This window comes from Petaurus breviceps, unplaced genomic scaffold (genome assembly GCF_028583685.1).
Source record: "Petaurus breviceps papuanus isolate PSGF00001 unplaced genomic scaffold, PetGlider_PUasm1.0 114747, whole genome shotgun sequence".
NCBI lineage: Eukaryota > Metazoa > Chordata > Mammalia > Diprotodontia > Petauridae > Petaurus > Petaurus breviceps.
In genome coordinates this window covers 3974-16402 of record NW_027185608.1, presented here as the reverse complement: position 1 = coordinate 16402, position 12429 = coordinate 3974, and the positions used below count along the sequence as shown (strand labels likewise).

At 56.0% G+C, this 12429-nt stretch overlaps 2 protein-coding genes across 4 annotated transcripts; one reads left to right on the top strand and one right to left on the bottom strand.

The window, feature by feature from the left end:
• Positions 1–225: 225 nt before the first annotated feature.
• FOXP3 (forkhead box P3) lies at positions 226–6116 on the top strand. Its single transcript, XM_069082983.1, has 12 exons — positions 226–421; positions 1949–2053; positions 2157–2298; positions 2641–2770; positions 3108–3197; positions 3288–3375; positions 3673–3753; positions 4265–4424; positions 4611–4687; positions 5578–5679; positions 5770–5891; positions 6038–6116. Exons 1-12 carry the CDS (start codon positions 242–244, stop codon positions 6114–6116), a joined length of 1356 nt encoding a protein of 451 aa, XP_068939084.1. The 5' UTR covers positions 226–241.
• Positions 6117–6196: 80 nt separating this feature from the next.
• Positions 6197–10814, bottom strand: CCDC22 (coiled-coil domain containing 22). 3 transcript variants are annotated; one of them, XM_069082955.1, is made up of 16 exons: positions 10577–10812; positions 10207–10384; positions 9947–10079; positions 9769–9869; positions 9609–9675; positions 9240–9397; positions 8835–9032; positions 8526–8732; positions 8323–8442; positions 8121–8237; positions 7901–8002; positions 7685–7792; positions 7486–7581; positions 6927–6986; positions 6768–6842; positions 6197–6471 (listed from the first exon to the last, which is right to left on the bottom strand). In XM_069082955.1, the coding sequence occupies exons 1-16, from the start codon at positions 10624–10626 to the stop codon at positions 6358–6360; spliced, it is 1884 nt and encodes a 627-aa protein (XP_068939056.1). In that variant the 5' UTR covers positions 10627–10812; the 3' UTR covers positions 6197–6357. The 3 variants fall into 3 exon arrangements, with proteins under 3 accessions (XP_068939056.1, XP_068939065.1, XP_068939072.1); XM_069082964.1 differs by having other exon boundaries at positions 10480–10589; XM_069082971.1 differs by lacking the exon at positions 8526–8732 and having other exon boundaries at positions 10577–10814.
• Between the last annotated feature and the right edge of the window lie 1615 nt (positions 10815–12429).

Here is a 12429-nt window from a genome sequence, read left to right as displayed (position 1 = left end):
CCTCTTGGATCTCTTTTAAGAAGAGAAGATGAAGAAGAAGAAGCAGCAGCAGCTTTTGTTGTTAGTGCCAGTCCAATACAGGACCATTGAACTTGACACAGAGAAACCCCAGAAAGATCCCAGGCCCTCTGGAGGGCCCAAAGACCAGAGAAAGGAGGAGAACTTCCCATCCTACCCTCCTCAGTCTGTCTGAACCCCAGAAGCCTCTTCTCTTCTTCTAGGCTACCTGAGGAGCAGCTTGATGCCCAACCCCAAGCCACACCAAATCCCATCAGCCTCTTCTTCCATGGCTTCCTCCAACCTTGTGGTTCACATGAAGGACACAGAGCTGGTAACCAGAGGGGCCTTGGAGTTTCCAGGCTGGGAGGTTGGGCCTTCCCCCCGAGGGGGACCCACTGGGACAAGTGCCTTATCACCACAGGTACGGTACCTGGGGGGCTAAGGAGCTGAGCTGAGAGGGGTGGTGCCCTCCCCTTTCATTGAGGGAACCTTCACCCCTATATCTGAATCACTGGGGAGAAGAGAACAGAGGAAGTGGTTTCTGGTCTCTCTGAAGGGGTGAGGGGGCGCCGTCTGTTTCTTATGCAGATCTCACCAGCAGGAGAAATTCCCCTCCAACTAGGGCACCTACCTTCCCTACACCCCCTCCCCATCCCAACCCAAACTTTAGGGAGGGGGAAGGAAAGAGAGACACAGAGAGACAGATACCAAGGGAGAGAGAGAGACAGATAGATACACTTAATCAGGTGACCTCTGGGAAACCCAAAATACATGGCTCCTGTCATATTTGAAGGTGGATGGGAGCAAGTAACTTGGCTACAGTCACATAGCAAGTGACTGATGGAGAGAAATTCCACAGCATCCCCTCTTGGGAGAACATGGAAATCCCTTTCCATTTGTCACTACTCTCTGGGTCTACCTCCCTGGCTTAGCTGTTGGTCCATCCAGAGGGAAATGGGAAAAGGCTTGGTCCAGTGCCCTCTGGTACTGCAGGTATATTGGGACTTCTGAATTCTTCAAGCCTAAGAACTCCCCCAAAGTGGGAAACTGGGTCACCTGGACAGAAATTGGTTTTCATGGACTCATGCTACCATTGGCCTGCCCCCTCTGGACTCATGGCTGCTCCCACTTTGGGCTCACACTTTTCACTTGTCTCCTCCTTCCCTACTACCTCCATGGGCCCCTCCTTTCCCTTCTCTTTACTGATCACCTAGCCTTCCATTCCCACTTCTCCATGCTGTCTCTCCCCTTTCTAGGATGAAAGTCCTCACTAGTTCCACTCATCCTTCCCCCTCCCCGCCCCCTCTGCATCTGTAGGCATGGCTGCCATTCTGTCTTCATAAATGGACTCAGTGGGTACTCACTGCTGAATGGTGGGTTTGCTTCTAGGCTTCTCCAACTTAGAGTGCTAAAGGTGCTCAGCTTTCTCCAATTGTGTCATATTGGGATGAACTGAAAAGTGAATATCTACTTTGAGCCTCAGAAAGAAAAAGGAAACAAAATTCCAATAGTTCTAAATGTAGAACACACCAAATATAGGATACATCAAAGCCTTTAAGAAGCAGAGTAGCAGCAGAAATTCTGAAACTGGGATTTGCCTTCCTTCTGCTGCCATTCCCACATCTTGGCCAAGAAGCCTCTTTGTTTCCTGACTGCACCATTCCAGTCTGCATCCCAGCTTCGATGTGCACAGAGAAGGCTAGAGCCAGAGAGGGCACCAGATCTAGTCTCAGGGAGGCAGGCTGTATTCCATCTTGGATCCTGGAGATCCACTGGCTGGTCCTATTTGGCCCCATATATAAACAGATTTAAGATCAGTGATGGGAAGTAGCGGGCTTCTTCAAGCAGACACTGGCTGCGCCCTTGCTGGCCATGTTCCATTCCATGTTGCACGAGATGGCTGCTAACCTGAGACTCTGGGATTCTGTTTCTAACTCTCCCCTCCCAGCTGCCAACAGGCCCCATGGTGATGATGGCCCCACCAGGTGGGCGGCTCAGCACATCACCACACCCTCAGGCCCTGCTTCAGGAAAAGCAGCATTTTGTGCACCAGGTACGAGAGGGCAACCTTCTCCCATAACTGTTTGGCATATGGCTGCCTGTGGAATGATGCACTCAGGGACTTTCTCTCCTCTCCTCCCCACTCTGTGACTTAGCTCACCTCTGCTGAGGTCCATGGCCGGCCCCCACTGGTACACATGGCACCACTGAGCACCCCAGCCCTGTTCAACCTGCCATCCCCTCCCGGAGTCACCACCCTGAAGACCAGACCTGCCCAGCTGCATGGCCTTCCTTCTGGTAACAGTCTAGAACCCCTGAGGCTGATGAATTGGATCTGCTCCTGTCCTTCCCTATCCATGGCCCAAAGAGCCCTCCAAGAAACATCCAGTCCAAACTGCAGATGGGGAAAATGAGGCCCAAAGAGGGGAAGGCATTTATACAATGAAACTGTGGCCAAGTCAGGCCCAAAGCCCAGACTTCTTAACTCCTTTGGATTGGGGTTCATCATCTTCAGGGGCCCAATGTTCATTAGAGAGGGAAGTCAACTAAGGCTGAGAAGCCAAGGGAAACCTTGCTCATCCTATGGCCAACTGTCTACCAGTGTGACTAAAGTCTCCCTCTTCCTCCTTTGCTCTCCAGGGATCAACCTTGCCAACCTTGAGTGGTTGCCCAAGGAGCCAGCAAACATGCTGACCACTTATCTCTGTACTTTTCCTACTGGGCCCAGCCCTGGAGAGGCCTCTGCCTTCCGGCTTGGCCCCAAGGAGAGGTCAGTGTTATTCAGCCAAGGGGGAGAATTGAAGAATCTTAGCTAGAGGCATCTTGGCATTGTGGGTAGAGGGAGGGCCGGCCTTCGAGTCAGGAAGTCCTCAGTTCGGATCTTGCCTCTCACACATACTGAATGTATGATGCTGATCCTCTTGGTGGCTCACAGGATCAGACAAAGAGGAAGGCTGGGGTGGGGGAGATCTCAGCATTTAGAGCCCTAAGCAATCCTGGGGGTGAATGAGCATCCAAAGGGGTAAAGGAATTTGGTCCAGGTTCCCCAGGGGCAGAGTTGGAGCTGGGGAACATTCCATGGTTCCCCTGTATTGGTCCTTCTACAGCATCCTCCAGACCTGCATGCTGGACAGCTCCCGGAGTTGCTGGTGGCCCGGTTGTGGAAAGGTCTTCCTGGAATCAGGAGATCTGTTGAAGTGAGTACCCAGTCCTGGGAAGGTGACAGGGCTTCAGCAGCCCAGGCTACTGCAGCCCCAGTCACTCTTTCTTCCGCCTCCCTCCCCTAGACACCTCCAAGAAGACCATCGCCTAGATGAGAAGGGGAAGGCCCAATGTCTCATCCAGAAGGAGGTGGTACAAAATCTTGAGCACAAGGTGACAGAGGGTTACCGCCTGGGAAGGTGGGGCTTGAGGAAATGAGGTGCTGAGTGGCCCTGACTGCCAAGATGGCCTCACATACTTCCTAGTTGTATGGCCCTGGGCAAACCACTTGGCCTTAGCCTGCCTCACATTTCCTTATCTGTAAAATGGGGATCATAGTGGCACCCCCTTCCAGTGAGATCACTTATGGTAAATGTATTATTATTGGGGGGTGGAGTATATCAAGGAAGACCCTGAAGCCTAAGGAGAGGTTGCCTGCACCCTGCCCAGCTCATGTCTTCTTTCTCCCAGCTGCTCCTGGAGAAGGAGAAACTGGGAGCCATGCAAGCCCACCTCTCGGGGAAGTTGGCGCTGGTGAAGCCCCTGGCTGTGGTAAGTGCCATGATCCTCCCTGTAGAACCAGATTTTCTCAATCTTAGAATGTCAGCAGCAAACAATCTGGGCATTTTAGATTCCAACTCTTTCACTAACAGACCCTTTGACCCATGGGGCAGTAGGCAGGTGGGCTCTTGGGACACATATTTATCTCATGGTCCCTTGACCATTTAGGCCAATCATGACCTGGCCCATAGCCCCCAAAGTGGTCACTGAGACTCCTCTGAAGCACTCATTCCGTGTTTGACCAGCTTGAATGTTAGCATGGGGCAGGAGGAAGGCTACTAGCTTTGGAATCTGACGTCCTAGGTTCAAACTCCAGCCTGAACATCTTGGACAAGTCACTTTGCCCATTTCCTCACTTAGGAGGTGAAAGGGCAGGACTAAATAACCTCTGATCCTTCCCAACTGGAACCCTTCTGGAGCCAAGCAGAACCAAAGCAACCCAATTTCTCCTCTACATAGTACCTCCCAGGTCTGACATCTTAAGTCTCCCTCTTCTTCCTAGAGCCCCTCCACAGAGAAAGCCACCTACTGCCCATCAGGGAGGCTGGGCCCCACCTGGTCAGCCTGGCCAGGATCCCCAGAAGACAAGAAAGAAGCACAGCTCCCAGGACAGGGCCTCTTCGCTGTCAGGAGGCACCTGTGGGGTAGCCAGATGTCCCCAGGTAAGCATTCATAGGTGGCCTGAGGCTAGGGGTGCCTGGCCACAGGCCTTTAGACCTTTGTGTGCTTCTCTGAGCTCCATCACCACTGGGGGCAGCATTGGATTGAAAGGCAAATGGTGGGGGTGCTGGGGGGCGGGGGAGGAGAACCTCTGGAGCTAGCTCATGGCCTGCCTCCTCTCCTCACAGAATTTGTCCATAATCTGGAATACTTCCGATCCCACAATCTGCGTCCACCCTTCACCTACGCTACTCTTATCCGCTGGGTAAGTCGAGGCATTAGAGCTTGGACCCTGAGCCCAAATAGTCCATTGAGCTACACACCCCCCACTCCAGAGCCTGGCCTTGAATTCAGCCTCAGACCCAACCCCAAACTGAAACCCCAGAAGCTGTCTCCAACTAAATTCAACAAATACAGATCTCACTGGGTGTGAGATGCTCTGGGAGGTATGGATTGGAGAAACAGAAAAAAGCACCTGGCCTCACTATCAACCATTCTGCTGGGCCCAGAAAACCAAGAAAGGAACATGGAGTGGGAGAGGCAGCCCCTTAGCAGAGCTTGGGAGGGGAGGGCATAAGATGGCCCCCGCAGCAGCAGAGAATATACAAAAACATAAAGAGGGAGAGTGGGACAGGCAGCCCGCCCGGAAGAAGGCCAGCTTCCCTGGGGGGGAGGGAAACGGGTTCTGCTTGCTTTCCTTTCCCCAATTTTCACCAGCCTCAAAACAGCTGCACAAAATTCTGATTGGCTACCTCCACTCAAATTACCCCACCTTTAATTTTCCCTGACCCCTAACCTTTGAGCCTAACTTGACAGGTCCCATTACCCCATCCCCAGCCGATTTCTAATCTTAACTCCTACCACAGGCCCTCTGGGGAGGCCAGACTGCAGCCTGCCCTGAAGCCCAGTTCTTTTTCTGTTTGAAAATCTGGGGTTGATTCACAGCTTTGCTGTTGGGGCATCTTTAGCCCTTCCTGTCTGTGGGCCTCAGTCTCCTCCTCTGTAAAATAAGAGGATCTTCCTTTGGATCCTGTTCTCTTCTGACTCTGCCAAAAACAGTTCTCCCAGGACCCCCTTCCTATAATGCCCTGCCCTGAGGGCTCTAGGGATAGTGAGGAGGGAGGGACATCTCCCCACAGCCTCCCTTGCCCACAGGCTATATTGGAAGCTCCTGAGAAACAGCGGACACTCAATGAGATCTATCACTGGTTCACCCACACCTTTGCCTTCTTCCGGACTCACCCAGCCACCTGGAAGGTGAGTCCCTCTCTGAGCCCCTGTGGGTGCCATGTTCAGGTGTCTGGGCTTTGGAGGCCTCTGGAGCTGAGAAGCCTTCACTTCCCACAGAATGCCATTCGGCACAACCTCAGTCTGCATAAATGCTTTGTGCGGGTGGAGAATGAGAAAGGGGCGGTGTGGACTGTGGACGAGTTTGAATTCCAAAAGAAGAGAAGTCCGAGGCCCAACAGGTAGGTACCCAGACAGCCTTAGCTGGAGCCCCTGAACTCACTAACTCACTTTGATAATGGATGGGGAGGAAGGCTGTCCTGGGGGGGGGGGGAAGCGAGGAGGGCCATCCTGGGGGGGAGTGACTCCCCTGCACTGTCCCCCCCAGAGACCAAGACCTGAAACGCCTGCTGTCCTGTGCCCCACTGGCTGTGACAGAGGCCTGGCTCCCTCTGCCCCCCAGCTGACCAGCCACACCTGAACCAAGCTGCTGAAGGAACTATTTTTATTGGTTGTCTTTCTCCCACACCGGCCCCCCTCCCCCTACCCCACCCCAGCCCCTTGCCCCCTGCCCCAGTGAAGGAGGACCTGATGTCCTTCCACCAATAAAGGCCCTGTGGCTAAAGCCCACATTGGTAGAGGGTGTGCCTGAGGGAAAGGCGTTGTCAGGGCCCCTGCCCCAAAGAAGAAGCAGACAGGGAGATGGCCTCATGCTTCAGGGGTGCGGCCCAGCAGGCCTGCGTTCTCTTGGCGAACTGCCCTGTAGTCCTCCAGGATCTTCTCCAGATTGCTGAGAGTCTTCTTGCCAGACTCAGTCTCAATCTGGTGCAGAGAGTAAGGGTCAGGGTGACTGGCTCAGCCACATCAAATATGTGTCACCTTTATCAAGGATTAGGCTGACCCAGCCCCCTGATGGCAATGATGTGTGCATGTGTTTGCCTTCTACTAGGTCCTCAAGGGCTTCCCAGACTCCCCCTCCCCCAGAGACCAAAGAGGGGCCTGTCCTGGATGGACAACATTCAGGGAGCAGGTTTCACCTAGACTCCTTGACCATGGCTCTCAGTAAGGCCAAGAGAGTAGTCTTGGCCCTGGGGAAGCCTCCCTCCCTGGCTCCTTACTTGCTCTTCCAGGTCTCGGACCTCCCGCAAGATGGTGCCAGTGTCCTCTATGGTCTGGATAAGCTGGCTACAGTTCTGGGAGAGATATGGGGAAAGGGAAGGTCAGGGGGAGAAGACCCAGGAGCAAGGGCTGGCTATGGGGAAGCCCACCCAACTCACTTCATGTAGGGCCGCCAGGTACTTATAGGCTTTCCTCACCGAATCATCCTTCTTGGCGTCCTGCAGAGACACACGAGCAGACCTTAGCAATCCCCAATCCTGACCCCTCCCCCACATAACAGCACCCCCAGACAAGCAACTGGTTGGGCCCGTCCTGACCAGAAGCCAGGGCTCCACTGGCCCTCTGTAACAGCTTGGGTCCTTCTGACCCTTCAGTAGAGGCTTGAGGGAGGGAAGGGACTGGAGACCAGGCTTTGTCGACTCAAGTCCTCTGCTTTGGCCAGCGTCAAAGCACACTGTCTCCATCCAAGGCTTGGAGAGAAATACTCGACAGCCCAGGGGATTTGTAACAGCCATTAAGGCTCCCAGCAGCCTTCAGGTCTGGGTGGCCCCTTGGACCAGCATCTCTCTATCTGGCTGCCCATGTCCGGGCTTACTGCACACTGCCTTCGAGACTGCACCAACTCCAGGAAGGAGGCAAGGAGCTCAGCCTGTTCCCTGCTGCTGTGGGTCTCACAGAGGCCCAGGCTTCCTCCTCCTTGGTACCTAACATACTTACCTTGAAGACTAGTTCATCCGTCACAGCAAAGGTCCGGTCCAACTTGCCAGACAGAGCATTGATCTCTTTCTGAAGCAGCTTGGTATCAGAAAGAATCTATGAGCCCCAGTAAGAAAGAGAGGGAGACGGTGGATGAGTTGGGCTGGCCAGATCAAGGGGGGGGGGGTGGTGGAAGGCAGGGGCCCAGAGGTGGCCTCACCTTAGTGATTTCCTCCTTTTGTTTCCGAATGCTGCCCACAATCTCCAGGATACGATAGGTATAGGCAGAACGGGCCATGTCTCCAGGCAGGGTCTCTAGCTCAGCCACCTGGGGAAGGGCCCAGGGCCATTGTTTTCTCAGGCCCATGCCCCTGAACCTCCACCCCCTAGCCTGGCCTCAGGCCCTCTTCCCCTTCCTCTGACCAGCCCCACTCACCAGCTGCTTGTATAACCCTTCCTTGCGTCGGGCCTCAGCAGCCGCCAACCGAACACACTCCTGCAAAGCCTGGAGCTCAGCTGCCCTATGTGATGATTCTACCTAGATAGGAAGAAGAGGGGGCCTTAGTTTCCCCAAGAGTCAAGGCGGGGGAGGGGGCTAATAGCTCCTCAGTCCAAGTGTCCCACTACAAAGCCCCAAAGGCCACAGGCAGGGCCACCTCTCTCTGGTCCCGACGCTTCTTCAGAGCTCGATATTCCGCCAGGAGTGGTACACGATGCCTCTCCCACTGGCCAGTGAGGTGGATGACACGCTGGGCGCTGGCCTCTACCACCACCTGGAGGCAGCGGGAGACAAAGAAACAGTGAGCAGGGCCCCTGCTGAGGCCACCCCTGGGAGGCCCCATGGCCTGCCACACTGACCTGCAGCTTGGCCAGGTTGCTGGGGGCATCTGGCAGCAAGTCCACAGCCCGGCGCTTCAGCCTCCTGGCCTGTTCCCGCTCTGTGGCACTCAGCCAGGCTTGCTGGGTTTGTGCTTCGACCTGTATCCCAGTTCAGAGTCAGGGGGGTGGAAGGAGTGGAGCCCTCCTCCCCACTCCCCCACACCCCAGGCCTGCCCTCCCACCTGGCCTGTGCTAAGTGTCAGCCTCTTCATGCTGGCCCCAGCTTCCTGGATGCTGTGGCCCACAAGCTGCAGGTGGTCCTGGAGAGAGGCCAGCTCTGCCTCCTGGCCTGCCTGTACCTTCTGCTCCAAGTGAGTGGGGGACAGTGGGGACAGCAGTGAAGGGGGTTCTGCAGGTGCCAAAGGTGGGGCGTGGGCTACCTTCTCTTGCTGGGGGGGGCAGGGAAGAACAGAAAGGTTGATGACTTCTCAGAGTCCCCATCCAGCCAGTGACCTGGGCCCTCAATCCCTCATCTGTCCCCTGGTTGCTACCTGAGCAAAAGTGAATTTCTCAGCATGTGTGAATCTGGAACCCTTCCCTCGAGGCTCTCCAGAACCAGGTCCCCAGGTGCCGAGGAGCTCACCCAGCTCTTGGCCTGGTCCAGGGGCCCCTGAGATACTGGATATGGCCTGTCCCCAGCTCTGCCTCAGCTGCTCCACCAGTCGTGGGGCAAGATGCCTCCTGCAAGCCTGGGGTAACAGAAGGTGCATCTGCCCTTGCTCCTCCATCCACAAGGGACCCCCCTCAGGGCCTAGTCTAGGTTCTCTAAGGCTCCCCAAAAATGCTCTAAAGGAGGATATTAATGAGAAAGAAGAGAGAAGAGAGGAGAAAAGCCACAGAGACAAAGTATGACTGGGGCGGGGATGGGGTGGGCAGTGCCAGGGCCCTGGCCTGACCTTGTCTGCTTCTCCAGGTGTGTCTCCTTCAGGCAGCTCCTGGAGCTGGGCCGTGTGCTCCTCCAGAAATGAAGGGGCCCGGATGGTTTGACAGGGGATCTGGGCAGGAACTGGGGGCACTAGGGGTCCCCCCTGGAACTCCTGTATCTCAGAGGCACCTAGTTAGAGGGAGGGAGACATGGTCTCAGGTTAGTGGGGCTTGCCCCTGCCATGCTGCTGTGAACCCTGGTGCTGAGAGCAGGAGTGACAACAATCATTTTTTAATACAAAATGGCGGGGGCCTACCTAAGCAGGATCTTTTCATGGCTAACCATGTGTGATGAACTGAAGCCCCCCAGTCCAGGGCCCAGAAAGTCTTGGACATCTTACCTTCTGGGGTGTTGGCGTCAGGGAAGATGACAGACTGAACATGGAGAGGATTGCGAAGGATACAGTCCTGGGCAGGAGAAAGACAGGGAGAAAGCAAGGACCAAGCTGGGCAGCAGCAGGACTAGGGGCAGAAAAGAGGGGCCATGGGGAACAACTCTACCTGGTACTTTTGGGGTCTTAGGGCTGGGGGCACCCATGGCTCTGTCACAAGCTCCCTGACTTGGGTTCCAATAGTCCGGAGCAGGATGGCGGACTCACCTCCTGGGTCGGGGAGGAAGGGTCTATTTAGCAGCCACTCTCACCCTGCCCTGGCCTAACCCCCCTGGGACTCCGGTTACCTGAGGGCCGGGCACTCTCCTGGGCAGGGTCAGGAGGCAGCCGCTCTGCAAGGAAGAGCAGCAGCTGCCTGAGGTCTGGCTCACTTGGGTACAGAAAGCTCTGGTAACCCAGCTCCCGGGGATAGCCTAGATCCTGGTCCCACACCGCCAGGGAGGAGAAAGCGACAGAGAGGGGAGATGGCACACGGGCTCAGCAGCTGCTTCATTTCCTTCCCCTCCCTCCCATAGCCTTAAATCCAGTGTGGATCCCCATGACTCACTGAGCAGGCTTGAGCCAGACTCACGCCCAGCCGAAATCGGGCAGACATTCCAGGAGGCAGGTGGGGGCTAAGGCTGGAGCTTAGGGAGGGTCGGAGCACTTGCAAGCAACCCACCACAGCTGCTATGGTCAGCTCTGCAGTGAAGGCCCGGAGAGACTGGACATCCTCAGGAATGGCCCTGTTGGGGACAGAGGAGTGCCTGGAACTCAGGAACTGGCTAGGGAAGGGGCAGGGGTGGGGGGGGGCCTGGTTGGGGGAGGGGGGCCCCAGGACCATTGTCTGAATCCTGCCACTGCCTATTTGGTACGCCTGGTTTCCTCAGTTTCCCCGCGGATCCCAGGTGACTCCCCGGCGCGGCGCGGGTTCTTACGAGCCCGCCTGGCGCAGCGAGTGGATCAGAATCCGGTCCGCCTCCTCCATGCCGCCCTCCAGCACGCGCTGCACCGTTCTGTAGCTTCCTAGTCGGGCTCGGAAGCCTAGGTTCCGCTTCAGAGCAGAGGACGAGGAGTCAAGTCACCTGGCTCGAGCGCACGGCGCCCTCTGGAACTTGTAGTTTCTTTCTTCTCCCCACCTCCCGCTGGGAGATAGGAAGGAGGCCGCACGGTTCTCTGGAACTCGTAGTCCTCAGGCATCCCAGGTCTCGGGCATGCGCCCCAGTGTTCTCGTCCCTCGCATGGCAGGACTCCACCTGGCGGCGAAACGACAACTGGCGAATTGGGGGAGGGGCTGGCGGTGACAGAGGGCCGTATAAATAACCTTTGGCCACTCCCACCCCTGATCCCCCCTCCCCCTCCAAGCCTTGGGAAGACCATCTGGCTCCCCCCTCCCTCCTCCTCCACAGCGCTGGCTGGCCTTAATCCTGGCATCCCAGCAAGAGGATGGAGGGAGCCGAAAGCAGGTTAGGTGAGCTTGGCGATGCCCATGTCCATGCCCCCCCAAGCCTCCCCTCAACCCTTATCTTGAACCCCAACTTCAGCCCCAGGGTCCCCAGAAACCACCCCTTGAGACACAGCCCAGGCCCTCTGAGACACAGCCTCTTTCCTTCTTCCCTCCCCCTCTAGACATAGCTCAAGGGCTCAGGGGGCCAGGCCCTGAGTGGGGTCTGGCTACTGGGCCCCCTCCAGGGGGAGAAGACCAGGTCGGGATGCCAGCAGGCCGAAGGAGGGCTCCTCCCAGCAAACACAAGGGCCCAGGGCCTGGGGGAATCCAACGATCCCCCAGGGCCCTCTTCTGTCTGAGCCTTACCAACCCATTGAGAAGATTCTGCATCACCATCGTGGAATGGAAGTATCCTGTGTGGCATTGCCTCCCCCAACTAAAGATGTGGGCACTTGGGAGGCTGGGCTGGGAAGGAGAGGGATGGAGAGCCAGCTTCCTTGACCTCACCTGCCACAGGCCATTCGACATCCTCATCCTTATGACCATCTTTGCTAACTGTGTAGCCCTTGGGGTCTATGTCCCGTTCCCAGAAGATGACTCCAATGCAGGCAACCATAACCTGGTAAGAGCTCCCTTGGGGCACCATATACTCTCCAAATCCTTCAGACAGAATCTTCCCAGGACCCCTAAAAGATTTCCCTGAGGCACCCTCCTCATGGCTCTGCCTACCTCCCCAAGCATAACTAAGATCCCGTCCCTGCCCCCAGCATGTGCCCTGAGCTCTCCTGATCTGGTGCCAACCCCCTTGTAGGCTGTTTGGTGTGCTCCTGGAGCAGGGCCCTCCCCACCCCACTGATGTGACAGATATCCTTCAAGGAGTCCCATAGACACCCCCTACTGGCCTCTTCTAGACTCCCCCAGATGGCCAAGCATCTCCCTTGGACCATTACATAACTAGAATAGACCACCATGGACCCCCTTGAAACCTCAGCCCTTACCTAGCCCAGTCTTACCCCACCATCATGACTAACCCAGTGTGATGATGACAGATTCTCAGAAAACAAGAAACTACTCTTGTACCCCTGTATACCCTCCTTGGGCTCTTCTGGGCCCCCACCTTGGACCCTTCTAGAAATCCCCCTTTGGACCTTTTTTACTCCACCATAGACCTCCAGGTGGCCTCCTCCTCAGTCCATAGACTGAACAGAACTGAGCTTGGGCTCCTTCAGATACCCCCAAACCACTCCAGAGCCCTTTGGGTTTCCTCTGGGCATTTCTGAGCCCACAGGCTTCCCCTTGAGCACTAGAGATGTCCCTCAGCACCCCCTAGACTACCTCAGGGCC

Coding starts and splice junctions, on each gene's coding strand:
- FOXP3 (XM_069082983.1), top strand. CDS start 242: ATGCCCAACCCCAAGCCACACCAAATCCCATCAGCCTCTTCTTCCATG. Junction 3,376..3,672: donor TACAAAATCTTGAGCACAAG/GTGACAGAGGGT, acceptor TCTTTCTCCCAG/CTGCTCCTGGAGAAGGAGAA. Junction 5,680..5,769: donor CTCACCCAGCCACCTGGAAG/GTGAGTCCCTCT, acceptor CACTTCCCACAG/AATGCCATTCGGCACAACCT.
- CCDC22 (XM_069082955.1), bottom strand. CDS start 10,626: ATGGAGGAGGCGGACCGGATTCTGATCCACTCGCTGCGCCAGGCGGGC. Junction 8,733..8,834: donor AGAAATTCACTTTTGCTCAG/GTAGCAACCAGG, acceptor TGCCCCCCCCAG/CAAGAGAAGGTAGCCCACGC. Junction 6,472..6,767: donor TCCGAGACCTGGAAGAGCAA/GTAAGGAGCCAG, acceptor TCTCTGCACCAG/ATTGAGACTGAGTCTGGCAA.